Raw genomic sequence first — 20,085 nt, forward strand, 5'->3', positions numbered from 1 at the left:
AGAAATCTCTATTTTTTTAAAAGCCCTCTTAAGGAAAGAAGGGGATCATTACAACTTTATATCAGAGTTTCTTAACCGTTTGCATTATTGACATCTGGGGAGGATAACTCTTTGTTGTGGGGGCTGTTCTATTGTGAGGTTTATAGTCGGTATAGCAGCATCCTGGCCTCTATCCACCAGATGCCAGTAGTATTCCCAAGTCATGACAAAATTATCTCCAGACTTTGCCAAATTTGTCCTCGCGGGCAAAGTCACCCCTGGTTGAGAATTCCTGTTCTGAAATACAGAACAACTTTTCTAATGTGAATGCCTAAAAATTATAAAAAATAAAAAAACAGTATGGTTCAGTTAAAAGTAAAAAAGCTACATTCTCAATTAATGGATGAACTAACCAAAATTTTAAAATGGGAAAAAGTAAGCTTCCCAAGTGATTCAGCTAGATTTGGGAAACCACTCTTTGCTGTACATGAGAATCATCTAGAGAGCTTTGTTAAAAATACAGATTCACAGACTTCATATCTGGAGAATGTGATTAATGGACTGATGTGAGTCTAGGAATAGAATATTTTAGTAATAAGGTTGTCAGTAATCAGATTTTGAAATATGCTGCTCTATAGTTACTTAATGACTATAAGGAGAGAATAAATCCCTACTAACTTTCTTCCAGTATCTCCTTTCCCCTAGTCTCTTACCCGGCTCACTGCTTTGAATTGTAGTCTATTATCATATGAACATTATTTAAGCTGAAACCATCATTTATGGTCATCTCAAGCCACTTACATTTTAGAGTGTTATGAATGGAAGTGCTTGCTCCTTCCAACCTTCCAAGGGTGCTAACTCACATATTGAGCTTTTTGAAATACTTTGAAGTTGCCAGATATACAGCTTCCTAATCCTTAGAGGATGGGCAGGACCATTCCAAAAGGTCATGCTGATAGTGCCCAGACAACCATGCTGTTTCTGGCAATACTATATCAAATTTCCCATTAAAAGTTATACATATATGACAAATACATTTTAACATAAGCCATTTTAAAATACCACATCTCAAAAAACACAAACAATACTTCCTTAAATTGATCACGTTTATTTGAAGAAATAACAGGTGACAAAAGAAGTAGCAGACATACCACTTATAACTAGGCTTTAATTTAGCCCTGGCTGGGTGACTCAGTTGCTTGGACCATTGTCCCGTACACCAAAAGGTGGCAACTTCAATTCTCAGTCAGGGCACATACTTAGGTTGCGGGTTTGCAGGGTGCATATGGCAGTCAACCAATGAATGTTTCTCTCTCACATTTATGTTTCTCTCTCTCGCCTCTAAAATCAGTAGAGACATATCCTGGGGTAAGGATTAAAAAAAAGGTTTTAAGTTTAAACTTTTTTTTTTTTAATTTTTAGAGAGAGAGGTAGAAAAAGAAACATCAATGTGAGAACAAATCATCAATCAGCTGCCTCCTGCCGGAGAATCAAACCAGCAACCTTTTGGTGCACAGGAAGACGCCCAACCAACTGAGTCACAACATCCAGGGCAAACAGGCTTTAAGTGGTTGGTTATCACTTACCTCAGCAATTTTTAAAACACAAACACCTCACTATTTAGTCAGGGGCATTACCTCTTTTCCCTTAGATCGGCAAATAAAAAAATGACAAGAGCCAACACAACAACAACTGGCCAGTGTGAATGAATAAAAGTATACCTATTTTTCTGTCAGATCAGCAAAAAAAAAAAAATATTTTCTGATGTGCCACAGAATTCTAGTAATTAGTTTATGTGTGCCACAAGATAAAAAAGGTTGAAAATTGCTGACTTACCTGATCACCACGTTTCAGTCCTGCATCAGCAGCTTTGCTACTAGGTTCTACTCCTTCGACAAAAATACCAAATCCCTTCTCACTTCCTCCATTAAGGCTGAAATGCAGAGGGGACTCCCGGGAGGCCTTTTGCAGCACAACTTGTCTCCACTTAGCCTTTGCAGCACATGCAATATTCAATAACCGCAGATGACCATTCATTTTCTAGAAATTAGAAAAAGGAAAAATGTATACAAATGTATGTATCTACTCCGATAGGCTTTAAAAAAATCACCTAAAATTATTAGAATTAAAGCAGAGTAAAGAACGTTTAAGTTGGGGTAAATAAAAGTGAAGGAGAGAGAACTTCCACCCCAGAGCACTCTTAAGAATCTCTTAATATGAAAACTTCTAGATAATTACAAATTAGAAAAGATTTCAAAGTGATGTCTCATTTAGAGGGGGATGACAAGAAAATTACTCCTCATTTGCTAAACCTCGCCTAATACTTACTGTACTACCTTGCTTATCTCCTGGCTGTTATATACAACCCAAATTATTTTAAAACATTTATTTAAAACCTTATAGGACCACCTTTCCAAATACTAATATTCAAAGACACAGTCATGTCTCCACCTCTCCCAAGAATGTTATTCCCATATTATTTTAGATATTCTTTAAACTTAGTAATATTCTAACTTCTATGTTCTAATACCAGTTTAATATCCAACTACTCTCAAATAGTGTAATATGTATAAATCTCATGTCCATAACAAGAAGTTAAAGTTTTTTCAGGGTAAGGACCAAGTCTTACACCTGTTCTGATTCTATATAACACCTTAAAGTATAAAGTAGAATTCCATAAATAATTGATGACTAGCTGATTATTGGGGGGGGGAAAAATCCCGTGATTGTAAGGTCCCTTCTATCTTCCATTAGCCCCTTGAATATCTATTCAAGCCAGCACTGGAAGACCCAAATGATGGAGGCCTCTAAGACCTCTTAGTTAAGTTCCCAAGTTCCATTCAATCTCCCATTTTGCATACAGCAGACCTGATGCCCAAAAGGCTAGAGGAACCAAGGAGTAGAAAAAAGGACAAAAGTCTGCCAATTTCCCCCTCTTTATGCAACTCAATCTACTTATACTCTATGACTAATAACAATAATTCTTGAGCATTTGCTATGTGCCCATTTTGTTCTTAGATTGTTACACTCATTAGCTCATTATAATCCTCATAACATTCCAAACTAGGGACGACTATCTATAAAATAAGAAAACTGAGGCACAAAAGTTTAGGCAACAGTCCAAGTTCACATATAGCAAGTGATGGGTTTTGGGTGTTAATTTAGTCAATGACTCCTCAGCTATATTATTATTTACTTCCTGAAATTTCAGTTGCTTGAAGCAAAGACAACCCAGTTGCAGTTCAAAATTTTATATCTAGCTGGGAGAATAAAATGGATTTATAAATAGCTACTGTGAGCACCTTGAGATGATTATCTTAGGTGATAAATATTTAGAACAAGTGAAATCACATGCAGAAGGATGACTTAGAAAATCAAATGTAGAAATGATATATCTAAGACAGGCCTTGAAGCACATCTGGAAGACTTGAAGAAGAGAATTACGGCTTGAGAGAACTTCAGAAAAGAATATAAAGTAACCAGGTTGGCTATAATCAAGGGTTCATAGGAAAAAGGCTAAAAATGTAGATGAGGGACCTGAGGTGAGGAATTATTTTGGTAGGAACCACTTTGGTTAATTGACAGATTAATAGTCATCTCATTTGTGGTTTAAAAAGAATCTTTTGACCACAAAAAATGGATTAGAAGGAAGAGAGACTACAACTACAATTAGGAGGCTTTTATAACAGATCAGGCATAAGAAAATGAGGGCCTAAACTGGGGGAGAAGAAGAAATGGCTGAGCCCTGGCCAGTGTGCTCAGTGGGTAGAGCATGGGTCTGCACACTGAAGGGTTGTAGGTTCAATTCCCGGTCAAGGGTCGGTTGCAGATTTGATCTCTGCCCCTGGTCAGGGTGCATGCAGGAGGCAACTGATCGGTGTGTCTCTCTCACATCCATGTTTCTTCTTCTCTCCCCTCTCCTCTCTCTCCCCTGCCCACTTCCTTCCACTCTCTCTAAAAATCAATGGAAGAAGAAGAAGAAAGAAGAAAAAGGAAAGAAGAAAGAAGAAAGAAGAAGAAGAAGTGGCTGAGACAGACCATGGGAAATATGTGTATTGTGACCCAGGTCACGTGAGCAACTCTGTACATCTTGACCAGAGAAATCAAGGCAGAGAGGGAGACCACATATGCACAAGAGTTTATAAGCCTGGGTGACCAGGAGAAAATATTATCCTTAGTCTTATAGCAGAAACAGAAGAGTCAGGAGGAAGCATGATGTTTTTCTGGGTTGGAGTGGCAGAAGATGAATAGAAGAACAGAATATGAATATGGAAGTTCTCAGAACAGACATTCAAGACACACAAGTTGAAAGCTGTTCTGAATTGCTGTTCCTGGGGAGAATGGGGGAGGAAGCCCTAAACTCTAAAAAAAAAAAAAAAAAAAAAAGATAAATTCTTTTGAGCCTTACTGTATCTTCCAGATTTTTTTCAAATTCCTCCAGAAATCGAGTCATAGCAGGATCACCTTCAAAATCATTAAAATGATTATTCACCCATAATAAAACAATCCGTGTTACCTGTGGAAACATGAAGAAGGCAGTGTGATGTTGTGAGATTCTTTCGTAAAAGATTCCAAAAACATGTCCAAAACTAAGTTTTACGGCTAACCCTCCCCCGCTCCCTTTCCTACACACAGCTAACACCCTCTTCCCTTTCCTGTACTCAAAAGGTTCATTCTAACAGAGAGACATGGTTTAGTTGAGCTTGGGAATACAAGTAACATAGAGCCAAGACTCTGTCCTCAGTGTGAATACACAAACCTGGATGTTAACATGTAAGAACATGAGATATATTATTTCAGACAGTATCCTAAAATGCAAGCTTCTGAGGACAAACATATAAAAAGTGTTGCCATAGCCAAGACCATTTAACCAAAATTATAACAAAAACAAATCTGAAACTTACTTCATTTATAAATACTGCGAGTTTTCAAAGTTATGCATTGCTTTTACTTTGTGTCACAAATTAACAGAAAAATTTAAAGCTAGCAAATGGAAGTTGAATTGAATAATGTGCCTAGCTATGCAATTTATGTCATATATTTAAAAAATTGTGATAGAATACACATAAAACCACTATTTGACCACTTTAAATGTTGGCATTTAGCTCATTCACAGTGGTGTGCAACGATCACCACTACCTAGGTCCACAACACTTTCACTGCCCCATTCCAATTAAGCAGTTATCTCCCATTCTGGCTTCTCTGCAGCCACTAATTTGCTTTTCTGTCTGTATTTGCTTATTTTGGATATTTCATACAATATGTGAACTTTTGTGTCTGGTTTTCCACTTAGCATATTGTTTTCAAGGACCATACCTGTGTTTCATTCCTTTTTATGGTTAAATAATATTTTCTTATATGGCTATACCACATTTTAAATTTTGATACAACTCAATTTATCTATTTTTTCCTTTGTTGCTTGTGCTTTGGGTATCATATCTAAGAAAACATTGCCAAATCCAAGGTTATGATTTTTGTACCCCTTTTTTTCTTCTAAGAGTTTTATAGTTTTAGCTCTTATTTTAGGTCTCTGATCCACTTTGAGTTAATTCTTTTGCACGTGGATATCTAGTTGTCTCTACATAATTTTTGTTCACTCTTAGCACCCTTTATTTCCCCACCAATCAAAGTAACTCTTTATAATCCTGGGGGGAAAGGAAGGGGTAAGCCTGTAGTTTTGGACATTTTAGTTTTTTAAACAATAGAATAATGCAGTCCAGCTAATTCTAACTTATTTCCTTTAAAATATAACTCAGACATACTAAGCAATTATGGCCCTACTTTAATGTTTTTTAAAATAACAGAATTCCACCAATTTGCAAGGCATTACCAGTCTTTCCATTATATATATGAACACCCCATGAAATGAGGTTAAGATAATCTATTTAAAATAGAAAACTATTTAATGCAAAAAATATTCAAAGGTAGATTTAAATAAGGCACAGCAGATGTAAACTAAGGTAAAAAAGACCAACTGTTTTCAAATGATTCTATAAGAAAAATCAACATATTCCATTTTGCAGCTTACAAATAATCTAAGCCCTCTTGAAAAAAAATTTACTTGGTGAATATTCTTTCTAAACTATTAATCAACTTTTAAATATCTTTCAGAAACAATGAAATATTTTGAGAAAGTTCAGCAATGCTCTCATGTGGCTATTGTGTTTTCTGAATTTGCAGCTACACCACAGCCTTATTTTCGTTTTTGTCTTATAAGGCTCATATCCACTTTTAACACACTATCCTATCTAATAAAGAGGGAATATGCTAATTGACCGTCACACCCTTAAAAACGGTGGCGCCCACAGCCACAAAATGGCAGCACCCAGTCCCCTCAGCCCCGCCTCATCCAGTCGGAGTCCCCCAGTCCCCTCAGCCCCACCTCATCCAACCTCAGTCCCCTCAGGTTCACCTTATCCAGCTGGAGTCCCCCAGTCTCCTCAGCCCCTCCTCACCCAGTCCCTGCAGCATCCAGCCTCATCCAGCCTCAGTCCCCCAGACCCCTCAGCCCCGCAGGGGAAGGCAGTTGGGGGCGATCAGGCCGGCAGGGGAGGGCAGTTGGAGGTGATTGGGCCGGCAGGGGAGGACAGTTGGGGACGATCATGCCAGCAGGGGAGCAGTTAGGCATCAATCAGACCGGCAGGGAAGTGGTTAGGGGGCTATCGGGCTGGCAGGCAGAGTGGTTAGGGGCAATCAGGCAGGCAGGCAGGCGAGTGGTTAGGAGCCAGCAGTCCCAGATTGGAGAAGGTGCAAGCTGGGCTGAGGGACACCCTGCCCATGCACGAATTTCACGCACCAGGCCTCTAGTTTTGTCATAAAAGTAACTATACAGAGATACATCAATACTAGCTCACTATTTTTTTTAGGTGAATTGAATTTTATAAAAATAAAATAAACATTTAATTTATCAACTGCAAAAGGTTTTATGAATAAAATTTAAAGGTTAAAATCACTTCCACGTCCTTTACATTTATAATACAAACCTTATCTCTTAAGCTGTCAATTCTAAACCATTCCAATAGTTTGATCCCAACATCCAAAGGACTTTCAAGAAACGTCCTATAAGTTAATAGAAAATCTTCTATATAAGTTGGGTCCACAATGGAATGCTCTTCTATTAAATGCATGATGAGACGCTCAGGTGTTGCCTAAAAATCCAAAGATAGAAAAGATTAGAAAATAAACAAATAGCTCAAATACCAAAGAACTGCTATTAATCACTTTCCCTTGTAGCCACTCCATTAGACAAGTCCTCAAAGAAGAGTTTCTCCCTTAAAACACTTAGCACAGGGATTAGGTAGTCTCTATAGGCTGTAATCCATCAGCACCCAGATTTAGAGCAGGGGCAGGGAACATCCAGTCTGAGGGCTGTGTAAGGCCTGTGAAATCATTTGGTCTGGCCCTGCTAAGGCAACCGCAGGCGGCACTTGAAATTCAGTAAATCTAGGAGTTTTTTTTCATAGCAACATAAATTTATAGTAAGTGAATTACAGTAAATGAATGATGTTATAAATATCCAAATGGTCCTTGGCAGAAAAAAGGCTCCCCACCCCGGGTTTAGAGAGAAAAAAGGAAGAAGAATAAAAATTTACTCAGCTGTAGCTGTTTTTTACTGGCATTTCATTGTTAGCAGGGCATTTAAATTTCACTGATTTACCCCTGGTGTGGACTGTTACTGCCAATTATATTGCAAAGGAGGGATGTAATGATGATTCTCCCAAGGCAACAGAAGGAAGAGTTGAGAGTTAAAACTTTAAACAAAAAAAATCCTATCCTAGCCGGTTTTGCTCAGTGGCTAGAGCATTGGCCTGTGGACTGAATGGTCTCGAGTCTGATTCTGGTAAAGGGTACATGCCTGGTTTCAGGCTCAATCCCCAGCAGGCGGCATGCAGGAGGCAGCTGATCAATAATTCTCTCTTATCATTGATGTTTCTATCTCACTTCCCCTGTCCCTTCCTCTCTGAAGTCAATAAAAATATGTTTTTAGCCCTAGCCGGTTTGGCTCAGTGGATAGAGCGTCAGCCTGCGGACCACAGGGTCCCGGGCTCTATTTAGGTCAACGGCACGCACCTTGGTTGTAGGCTCCTTCCCTGCCTGGCCCGTGCAGGAGGCAACCATTCATGTGTTTCTCTCATATAGATATTTCTCTGTCTTTCCCTCTCTCTTCTACTCTCCCTAAAAGAAAAAAAAAAAAAAGGAAAACTATCCTCGGATGAGGATTAACCAAAAATAAATAAATAAATAAAAGATAAAATAAAATATATCTATATATGTATATATATTTAAAAATCCCATTGAAACCAAACAACAAAAAAACACTAACAACTTTCCTCCAAATTAATTAATCATATTGCAAATTATCTTCTGCCTCAGGCTACAGGAACAACACACCAGTTCAGGATAGCTTGTTTTATTGTTGCTACTTCCCAGAATAGAAGTTTCCTCTTCTTTAGTTTCTCCATGCTAGTTCACCATCTTGAGAGGAACCAGAAGTTCTAGAATTTTTACATAACTCAGAGTATTAACTGCTTGCGTGTCTCCAAATTTATAAAAAGGAATATAAATAACATTTATCTACTGCTCATCTTTGAGCTTCTAAGTCAATGTTAAAATTACTTTTGCAGCCTTTTCAAAAGTAGGTACACAGAACAAATACAGAAATAAACCAGATGCTAAGCCAAATATAAAAACATGACTGCTGTCCATAACCTCAAATTTTAATTTGTTTCATTCATCCAAACAATTCATGGGTCAAAATAACTACATAGAAAACATACACTAATCCCAACAATGTTCATATCTAAGATTTTTTTTTAAGTACCCATTACTACCAATTATGTAAATAATTTTTCTAATAGGAGTCTGAAATAAGGCTCTTCATTTAACCTAATTAAGGAAAAAGGCAACACAGGTCATTCCCAATCTTCTCCCACCCTCCAAAACATTCTACGAGCCCTACACTGGGTTTATTATTAGGCTAATCATGATTTGAAGTCACTTAAATCTGGTTCTTAGATCATGTATGTAAGTCATGGGTGGAAATGATCAACATGTTAAAGGCCATTATTCTGATTGGCTAAATCAGTGATTTTCAACTTGTGTGCACTAATAATTTTTAAAATATGCAATATCTGCCAAAACCGGTTTGGCTCAGTGGATAGAGCGTCGGCCTGCGGACTCAAGGGTCCCAGGTTCGATTCCGGTCAAGGGCATGTACCTTGGTTGTGGGCACATCCCCAGTAGGGGGTGTGCAAGAGGCAGCTGATCGATGTTTCTCTCTCATCGATGTTTCTAACTCTCTATCCCTCTCTCTTCCTCTCTGTAAAAAATCAATAAAATATATTAAAAAAAAAAAATAAAATATGCAATATCTGACTATCTGGTCAGGGGCACTGAACTCTTTTCCCTCACATTGTCAAATAAAAATATGACAACAATCAACACAACAATAGGTGGACTGTGTGAATGAATTAAAACTATACCTATTTTTGTTGTCAGGTCGGCAAAAAATATATTTTTTGGTGTGTCATAGAAATTTTAATAATTAGTTTATGTGTGCCATGAGATGAAAAAGGTTGAAAATCGTTGGGCTAAATCATTGAGGCAGGATACTTGTGGGGACTGGGCTGACTAAGTCATTGAGACAGGAGAGCTGTGGAGACTAGGTCATATATTTAAAACTTTATATAGAGTCATGCAAAAGCATGTCATTGAAGTGCTCAGTAGCATCTAATAAGCTGGACCCTGGGAGACAGTGAGTATAGAACTGCCTGGTGAAGGAGATTGCTGGCTGTAGAGATTGGTTATGATGAGCAAATAAGTAACTATACAAAGTGTAAAAAGAGCCACTGTTGGGGAAATTATTTACAAATATAGAAAGGAAAAACTAGAAAAAACTGTTGTAGCCCGGCTTGTGTGGCTCAGTGGTAGAGTGATGACCTATGAACCAGGAGGTCAGGGTTCGATTCCTGCTCAGGGCACAAGCCTGGGTTGCGGACTTGATCCCCAGTAGGGGGCATGCAGGAGGCAACCAATTGATGATTCTCTCTCATCATTGATGTTTTTATCTCTCCCTCTTCCTTCCTCTCTCTCTGAAATCAACAAAAATATATAAACAAACAAAACAAAACAAAAAACTATTGTATAGTAATTATTGGAAGTATTGGTATGAACTCAAGATTGTTACAGATAAATGGATAGATACACAAACGTTATAGATGTGTATGTATTTATAGTTAAAACATACATATACTAGAGGCCCACAAGAAATTTGTGCAAGAGTAGGCCTTCCTTCCCCTGGTAGCCAGCACCGGCTTCCCTCTGGCACCTGGGACCTGGGCTTCCCTCCCACCGCCGCCGACAGGCACCCGGGACCCAGGCTTCCCTCACAGCCCTGGCTTTGTCCGGAAGGTCATCTGGAAGGTAGTCTGATCTAATTAGCATATTACGCTTTTATTATTATAGATTTCTTAGCTCTGCCCGAGAGGCTCTAGATAGAACAAGCACGTCAAACTCGCAGCCCACTTGACCTGCTTGCGAAGCAATGATACTTCAGTGGCAATGAGTAAATGCCCAGATATTGGTTTTCAAATGCTATTCTCCACTAGAATAATCCAGGAAACTCTAGAGAAATTAATGATTCCAAAGCTGTAAATATAAGGTGAACCTGGAACACCTTGCTTTGCCAGATAATAAGGAAACTCTCAAAAAATGATGGCGACATGTCAAAAGGATACAGGAGCCTGGCCAATGTGGGTCAGTGGTTGAGCATTGTTGACCCATGAACCAAGAAGTCACCGGTTCGATTCCTGGTCAGTAGGGCCTGTGCAGGAGGCAGCTGATTGACGAAATTTCTCTCTCATCGATGTTTCTATCTTTCTATCCCTTTCCCTCCCTCCTTCTCTTTCTCTAAAAATCAATAAAAAGTATTTTTTTTTTTTTAAAAAAAAAGGATACAAGAATCAGTCTTAAGAGAGTCTCACTGCCAACTCTGGGAAAATTTGACCATTGAAACAACACTGATGATAAGAGAATGCTCATCTTTATAGAATGACAATAAATGTCAAAAAAATAATGGAAATAGAAAATCACCATTTTAGGCAGGAATAGTCAATAGAAGTAGGACTGGTGGATAGAGACTTGTAGAACATATTGCTATTATCCCAGAACATCTCTCCTCCAAATACTTATCAATTACAAAGGGTAAATGGTAACTTTTCAGTGAAAAAAGTTACAAAAAGACATGCACCTGACCAGGTGATTAAGGTGGTGGGACAGGTTGACATGTGCTCCTTGATATGAGGCACTGAAAAGAGCACACCATTTATGTAGAATTCCTGCCAGGAATGCATGACTTGAGTCTAGTCATCAGGAAACACTGAATAGATAGATGCAGGCTGAGGGTCATACTATAAAATATAAGGTCTGTAATTCTTTATAACTACTGAAAATATGAATAGGAAAAGATTGTTCTTGGAGTAGACCTAAATGCAACTGTGTTCCCAGATAAGATCCTGGACCAGAAAGGAAAAAGATCTATTGCTGGGATAGTTGCTAAAAATTTAAATAGGGTCTGTGGGCTACATGGTTTTACTTTATCAATGTTCATTTCCTAGCTTGAAGGGTTCTATGCTATTTACATAGTAGAGTGTTTTTAAGGAAATACATAATGGAATATTTAGGAGTGATAAGGCATCACATTTGCAGATTGCTCTCAGTGGTTCAGAAAGAGACTGCTGATAATGGAGAAATGCAGTGAAATGTTAACACTTGAGGAATCTGAGTCAGGGAGCTCTGTAAATTTGAAAAAGTCATTTAAAAATAAAGTATTAAAAACCATAAGCCCCACACAGGCAATCGATCCATATGCTCAATTTTCTACATACAAAACTTACACTTATCATAGGAAGAAAAAAAAAAAAGACTGAGGAACAGCCTGACTCCTATTTGACATCAGTCCCTCTTATTAAATAAGTGGTTACATTTGTAACACTTACTTATTTTTCAACCAAGATTAACTTTAAAAGAGAAACAGTCATGTGATTATTTCTTCTCTTACAACTAGGATTGCTCTATTTTATATCTAGAGGGCTTTAAATAGACAGGAGAGTGAGGGGGTGTTCAGAGGACAAAAGGGTATGGGGTAGAAAAGAGAGGGAATTAGAGAAGGGAAAACATCATGGGAATCAATACTCAGATTCTACAATGTGCAATCTTTTTTATTTACCTCATTTAGCCCTAATAAAGCCTTTCCTATCATCTGCATTTGCAGACAAGACAACTAAGGTTCAGAGAAGTTAATGCCTATTTCAACGTCATAGAGATCCACTAAGCACTGCATTTTCATCTAAGATTCCTTATGCTTTATGATTGGTCCTTTCATTTTCTGTTGTTTCTAAATATTGTTGTCTTTGATGAAATTAACTCCTATTAACAATGGATCACAAAATGAATTTAAGGAGAAAACTTTGACCAGTATATCCTAAAATAACATCCTATCCATACTGATGTTAAATAGCAATGTCACCTTTCATCAATAAAATGTGTAAAAATCAACTTTAAAAAAAGCAAAAAGAACCAATACAATTATTCAAATTAGACTTCAAAGTTAATCAATTATCTTGCACTACTCAAAAAGTGGTTCAAAGCCTTCTAGTCAAGATTAAAGCTTTATTCTATCAGTGACTAAAATAATAAGTAAAAACACTCACCTTGATTACAATGTGTCCTTTCCTAGTTCCACTCCGATCTAGTTCACGGTGCTCATGCACCATAACAATTTCTCCCTCTTCTTCAACTTTGTGGGTATTTTTTTCCACATGATTTAAAATTCTCCAGTAATCCTGCTGGGCTATGCAGACAAACTGTCCGAGAATAACATGGGGACAATTAACAAATCTGTAGTACATAAATATATCACTACGCACCAAGGCAGAGCACAAAGGTAGGAAATCAAGTGGCATCAGTTCTTTTTGATTCAATCCCTTTAATTCTTAACAAAAATCAAGATAAAATAAATAATTCATGCACAGAGACCAAGGAGTTTTTGATTTTGAATTCTGCTCTAAAAGGAGAAGTGAACTACTCTCAAAACTGATACTATGCAAAGAAAACATGAAGCGGGAATTAGAAACAACTCAGAAGTTCCTATTTCTTTCCTTCATTTAAAACAAGAAAAGAAAAAAGAATGAACTGGTTAATATCAGTAAAAATTTAACAAACCAATATTTGGTATACCCTCTTTAAAAATTTTACAATTTGTTCAATCTCACAAACGTGAGATATAACATCTAATTTCCTTTATTAACTGTGAACTTTCAAAACTGATAATTTTCAAATAAAGCTATTTTATTTTAAGGAAGGAAAAACAGACTCAGCCATTTTAAGTCAACAAATGAGAGCGCATGACCAAAGACATAAACTTACCTGGCAATCATCTACTTTAGTCCTAACAACTCCATGCATGCACTGCTTATCCAGAGTGGGAGTAATTCCAAAACTATTTCCCATAAAGAGATTTTCAACTTTTCCATCTGAATGGCTGATTTCTACAGTGCCATTTAAAATAACATACCATGAGTCAAGCTATAGAGAGAAAGACAGGTTTTAAGATTCTTTTTTTTAAAAAAAGATAATTATATGTTAACTTGGAAAAATAATCAATAAATAGAACTTGTATAATTTAAAAAAGTAAAGGGAAGGTCTGATTATATTACTAAATACTGTCAGTAGTACCTGATGCCTGTCTATGTAAACCATCGAAGCTTATTTTACTTTCTTCTTTTAGTCACCAAATAAGTTCTCAAGGAATGTCCATCAAACTTTAAAATGACTTGAATATCTACATAATATTACATCCCATGGTTTATAATAATTCAGTTAACCCCTTCTTATAATTGTATTAATTTTGGTCATTTCCAATTTTCACTATTATAAATATGCTGCAATGATCACCTTTTGGCATAAATCTTTGAGTTTTATATAATGTCCCAAGGAAAGACACTTATAAGGGGAATAATAGGTTAGAAACTATTAATACTTTGGGGCCCATGTTAAAAATTTCTAAATGACTTTCCAGAAAAAATACTGGCAATACATAATGTTCACTGACTACTATCTCATTTTTTATCAGTTTGATAAGAAAAATAGTGAAGTACTTTCTAACAGCAATAATACCTTTTAATTTCTCTGCATTCTCCCTCACCTATCCACGATTGCCATGGAGCATTTCTGAACATTAGAATTGCTACATAAAGGCCTCAACTGATAGCAGTCCATTGGGAGGCATCTGTATCAATGCCTCCCTCATTCTTTCTTAAAAGAACATTAATATACAAAAGGGATAAGAACAGTTGAGTAAATACCTAATAAACATTTTTAAAAATGAAATAAATATGTGAATAGAATAATAATTATGAATTTTTAAAAAGTCTTATGACTTAATTTGAGAAGTAAAAACAAATGTGGTTCAATAAATATTAACTATTAAACATTTATTCTATGCTAGGAAATAAAAATTAAGACAAAATACAAAAACAAAAGTAAAAACTTATCTCTTAAGAAATTGTAACTACTGCAAACTCGGCATTCATTTAAAACAAAGTGTATAAATTTTAAGTCAAGATTCACACACGTTTATGGATATTATATTATTCTGAAAATTACCTCCCATACTATAAAATGTGTAACATTTATTTGCTAACCTACCTCTTGTCCATCTTCAAGAATAATAGCTCCAGCCTGCTCTACCACTTCAAAAATCATCACTGAGCAGAGTTCTCTCCTTACACTCATGGTCATGTTTGCAAAAGCGGGGAGCTGGTGCATAAACTCCAGTAATTGTTCTATTAAAAAACAGAAATTGTAGTACAGAGACCATCAAGGACACTTTAAACATATAATAAAATCTAGAATTCAATGCCTAATTTCCCAATCAACTTATGAATATATGCTGCTAAAGTAGAGAAATCAAGGCACAAGATAAATGCTGGTTAAAAAAAATCAGTTATTTGGTTAATAGATGTATTCAGACTCACATGAAAATATAGGCACATTGGAAGATACCAGAACTCACAAACTCCAGATAGAACTAGGAAACTACAGATTTGGATGAGGCTAGAGAGTTATTTAATTTTCCTAGCCTGAGATGCCACTATATAGTGGTTAGTATAGTGATGTCCTTTGATCTAATAGATTAGTGAAAAAGCATTTCATCTAGTTCTTACTGGGCTAGAGTTTAATAGAAAAATGTTATTAATAAATGTCAATAATTAATTAGAAATAACAAATGTAAATTCTAGATTTTTCAAAGTAACACAAAGTAATTCTTTAACCAACAAATGTTTATGAGTGCCTGCCTTAGGCTATTCCCTGGTATAAATACATGAATAATAAAGACAAATATAAGGAAGAAACATATATAAGCAGTCGGCTAAGGGCTGACACAGAAATAACTATAAGGTGCTATCCACCCACAGATAATTGGGAGTTCGTTATATTTCAATTTTTAAAAAGCTTTGTGAAAATAGCATCCTACATAATAAAAGGGTAATATGAAATTAACCATCACTCGGCTACACCCACGATTGGGCCGGCAGGAGGCGCGGGGGGGGGGGGGGGGGGGGGCGGGACTTGGGGTGGACGCTGAGTGGGGACCGATGGGGCCGGCGGAAGGCACGGGTGGTGGGACTCAGGGTGGCCGATCGCGCTGGTGGGAGGCGTTCCGATCGGTGGGTGGCCAGCGCCAAGGCCTGGGTCCCAGGTGCCAGAGGAAAACTGGTGCCGGCAGCCAGGTGAAGGAAGGTGTATTGCATGAATCTTCGTGCAACGGGCTTCTAGTAGTATATAATTCTTCATCATAAAAAACGCACTTTTTTTTTGTCCAGATAATATTCACAATATGAAACTAAACTGCAGGTTACTTAACTATATGTCATTAGAGTGGCAAGGAATGTTCAAATGTATTGACTTATACTCACACACATTATGATTACTATTAATACCAGCATCTTCTGATTTGAACAGCAGCAGTATAACCATTATAACAGAAAAATCTAGGATAAAATCTTAATTGAATCATAACAATATATAATGAAACTAAGTAATCTTTGTCTTTAAAAGATAACATTAGCATCTTTAGCATTTTTTTTCCTTCTTTCTTTAGCATTAGTTAACCTCCGGAAGTTAATACTTCTGTAAGAAATTACATAAAAGAAAATTCAGTTTTAACCAGAAATTATATACATATATATTTCTTCAAGCTAGAGAAGTAAAAACATTTTTTATAACAAATTTTTTTTAAAAAGCTAATTCATAGACATTGGACACCGATGTACTATGTTTTAAATGTCTTATAAGCACAAATGGGAAAAATCACTTTAATGGAATCAAAGCTTTTGTTTTATAAATTTGGGCAGCCAGGATGTGAGTGATAGCGGTCTGGCTGTGACATCTGTTTGACTTTCAGGGTTGATTCAGTTAATCTGGTAGGCTAGGCTGGTGACCCCTTCCTCCCTCACAGTTCCATGAGCATCTATGCCAAGGCTGCATGCTTGAAAAGGACGACCATCCCCAATAGAGGAGGACTGTTCTTCAATCAAGGGCATACAAGTATCTGTGCTCCCGTTAGGCCCTCTAAACAAGCTCTCATATTGGGGCAACCAGCCTCAAAGATGGCCCTATATGACACCTCCCTCTTGATATTTATGTCTTCATGCATTCCCCTCCCATATTATATGAGGGTTGCTCTGTGTGACAAATAGAACTTTGAAGAAATAATGTTATGTCATTCCTGAAGCCAGATCATAAAAGACATTGTGGCACCTGCCTTATTCCCTTGAATTACTTGCTTTGGGGAAAAGCCGACTGCCATGCTGCGAGGACATTTAAGCAGCCTCTGGAGAGACCCACATGGTGGGGACTTGAGGTCTTGTGCCAAAAGCCATGTCAGTAGCCACCTTAGAAATAGGTCCTCTAGCTCAGGCCAGCAAAGCCTCAGATGACTTCAACCTTCGTATTACAACCTCATGACACAGAACCACTCAGCTAAGCTGCTCCTGAATTCCTGACCCAGAAAATGTATGAGAAAATGTGTGGGGTTTTCTTGTATTGCTTTTTAATTATTGACTCTATGACAAATGTCCCCTATGTATTCTCCCACTTTGCCTCCCAAGGTGTGTTGTTTTAAGTCACTAAGTTTGGGAGTAATTTGTTATGCAGCAATAGGTACCTATATCTAAATTAAACTATAAAATTCTTATTGTGAACAGATGTTTTTCTTACCAATGTCATCATCAGTTTTGTCTGCAGGTTCTTTTTCAAGACATTCTCGAACAAGATCTCGCCCCTGCAGTGGATCTGTTCGATCAATCTCTTCATCTTCCTCCTCTTCATCTTCAGAATCAACAGGTCCTTCTGGAAGACGTGTTAAATCTACATCTCCTACTTCACTTTCCGTAGCCTGCAGAAAGAAACCTTCATGTTATAAAAATTATATGTCACAGTCTAAATTAATCAAAACTATCCCTCAATACCAAATGTTATAAAGAATTAGGCAATATTTTATGTTGTATCAAAAACAAAATGAGACTTATTTATAAAAAGTTTTCTCTCTGCCCAAAATAGTCTCATCATTCCATGGTGTGACACTTAGGTGATATATCTGACTTGGTAAATAGAAAATGGTTAGGAGACTCAAACATCACTAAATGTTTTAATACCTGTCTTCCTACAAATACTTCCATTTCTAAAAAATACATTTCCTATAGCATGAAGTGCAAGAAATAAAGACAGTTTACCAACAATCATTTTATAAGTACTTATGAGTTTACTAGTATACTGTGTGTGTATATAAAAATACCATTCTTTCACCACTAAGGTTTAGAGTCTAGTAGGGTAAGCAATCATGTAAATTAAGAACAGAAGTATAAAAGAGCTAAAGAGTAGTACTGAAAAGTGCTAAAATAGACCAACTGTGAAGGGCTCAACAAATATTCATGACTTCCCAATGTCTTACTTGAATCTAATATTGTGTCAATCAAGAAGAACAGATATTATTTTAACCCATCTTTAATATAAGCTTATATTTATAACCTCAACTCTGGAAACATTAGTCTCAGATACTTGTAAAGGAACTAGCAGATTTTAAAAAAACACCTGTAAGCTTAAATATCAGTTATAGAAAATAATGAAGATATCTTTTAGAAAATAAAATTGTCCTGAAGTGGATTCGCTGGCAAAATTTCTAAATATTGCACTCTCTTGATACGTATTAATAAAAAAAGCATGAGTACTGAAGCAGTTACAGAAAAAATGAGTTGAACATAATCTTCAAATATTTAAGTCCCATCTCCTATCAAACACTTACTGTTTACTCTGCACAGAAGAGGATCTTCCTTCTTTCAGGGAACTGCTGTTCTCTTCCAACTTAACCCAGAGATTACAGCGGGGAACAGTGCCCAGTCCCTGGCTATGTAAGCTAAGACAGAAAGACCTCTTGTCTGGATTTTTGTAATTGGAACTGGAGGGCAGAGTGTCCTTTTTTCTCTGGTTCCTGAATCAGAAGAATGTGATGCAGAGCAGCATGGGAGAAAATGTAACTAAAAGGCAGAGGAAGAGACAGGGGAATTGGAAATACACTGAACAAGAGAGGCAGACATAGGAAGACACAGACCAACAAAGCAATAGAAATAGAGCATGCAGGATAGGGCATGGCACAAAGAGCATCTGACAGAAAGTACCACAGGAGAGAGGGAGGAAGAGCAAGCAAGCTACCAGGTACCAAAGGACAAGAGAGAGATGGGCAGACACACCTGGCAAGCATCCAGGTTCCCTGAGGCTGGAACTGTCTCTGCTTTCTCTGTGGGTCAATAAATTACCCTTTTTGGCTATTGGTAATTCAAAGTTAAAACTGATAACCGCAACTGAATTTGTTTTCTAAGATTCTGTTTTATAGTTCCTTCGGATTTCTGCACAGCTTTAAGAAACAACTAGTTTAAACCAGATTAAATATTCAACTTGAGATCTATAGATTAGACAAGCTGTTAAGGATAATATAAGAGCAATCCTACCTTATGACTAGTATGCTCTCCTGAGTTATTTTCTGGCTATGGACCTTTAAGGTTTTAGTGGAGTACATCCCATCTAATACAAGGGTAATATGCAAATTAACCATCACTCCGTCACAAAGATGGCGGTGCCCATAGCCACAAGATGGCAGCACCCAGTCCTCTCAGCCCCGCTGGAGTCCCCCAGTCCCGGGGGAGCGGCTGCTGAGAGTGGGCAGTGTGAGTGGCCTGGTGGAATGCTTGCTTCATTGCCGTGGAGACAAGGCAAGCGTTTCGCACCTGGCCGTGGATAGGCCTCTAGGCAGTGGGCGTGGAGTGGCCGGGCCCCACAGAGAACTACTGGCGCATGGATTCGTGTGCAGGGTTACTAGTTTCTGAATAATATACCTTCAGAACCACAAACTTGCTAGCAGATTACAATCCCTTTTCAAAGACAGTAGTTTTAAACATCTGTACATGCTAAAATGATTTTTTCACAAGTTTATTTACATACACTGATTTTAATACAAGAAAGTAGTATTAACCCTACCATACCTGAGGCCCTGAACCTAACTGTCCCTATACCTGAGCTCCTGAGCATTAACCCTTTGCACTCACTTGCTTTTTTCTCGATTCCTTTATTCTACTCGGGATTTAATTTTTTAAATACCCCAGATTTTACAAAGCGCGGCAGTAGAATAAAAAACTGGAGTTTCTTTTCATACAAACTTATTTATTTGAATTTTTTTATATTTCAAATTATTGATACATTCAAAGAGTATAAAAAGAGCTGCTACCGATGCTAACCGTGTCGAGTCACACTCGATATCCGAGTGCAAAAGGTTAAAGAGAAAAAAATCAACATGATATAGAAAAATGTTAGTTACATGCAAACAAGTGGTTAGAATAAGATGGAACTTGGTGACATTGTAGAAAATAGGTCTACCTTTCATCTAGTGCCAATATGCCACCTTTGTGTGCCAATCCACCCAGCAGGATGAGCCTTGTTTCACACAGAGGTACTTCTTGCAAAGTGAGCACCAGATGTTGCTCTTCACCTTCT

General features: G+C 37.3%; 1 protein-coding gene across 5 annotated transcripts in view; it reads right to left on the minus strand.

The window, feature by feature from the left end:
- RAPGEF6 (Rap guanine nucleotide exchange factor 6) overlaps positions 1 to 20,085 on the minus strand; it is a 181,531-nt gene that overhangs the window by 71,275 nt on the left and 90,171 nt on the right. For all 5 annotated transcript variants that reach the window (XM_079773202.1, XM_079773200.1, XM_079773198.1 and 2 more), the window contains exons 8-14: positions 17,260 to 17,437; positions 14,686 to 14,822; positions 13,405 to 13,563; positions 12,690 to 12,842; positions 6,963 to 7,127; positions 4,388 to 4,495; positions 1,816 to 2,019 (exon numbers count right to left, since the gene is read on the minus strand). In XM_079773202.1, the coding sequence (XP_079629328.1) occupies positions 1,816 to 2,019; positions 4,388 to 4,495; positions 6,963 to 7,127; positions 12,690 to 12,842; positions 13,405 to 13,563; positions 14,686 to 14,822; positions 17,260 to 17,437 (1,104 nt within the window). The remainder of the gene's footprint in view (positions 1 to 1,815; positions 2,020 to 4,387; positions 4,496 to 6,962; positions 7,128 to 12,689; positions 12,843 to 13,404; positions 13,564 to 14,685; positions 14,823 to 17,259; positions 17,438 to 20,085) is intronic.

Source organism: Cnephaeus nilssonii (assembly GCF_951640355.1).
Source record: "Cnephaeus nilssonii genome assembly, chromosome: 5".
Taxonomy (NCBI): domain Eukaryota; kingdom Metazoa; phylum Chordata; class Mammalia; order Chiroptera; family Vespertilionidae; genus Cnephaeus; species Cnephaeus nilssonii.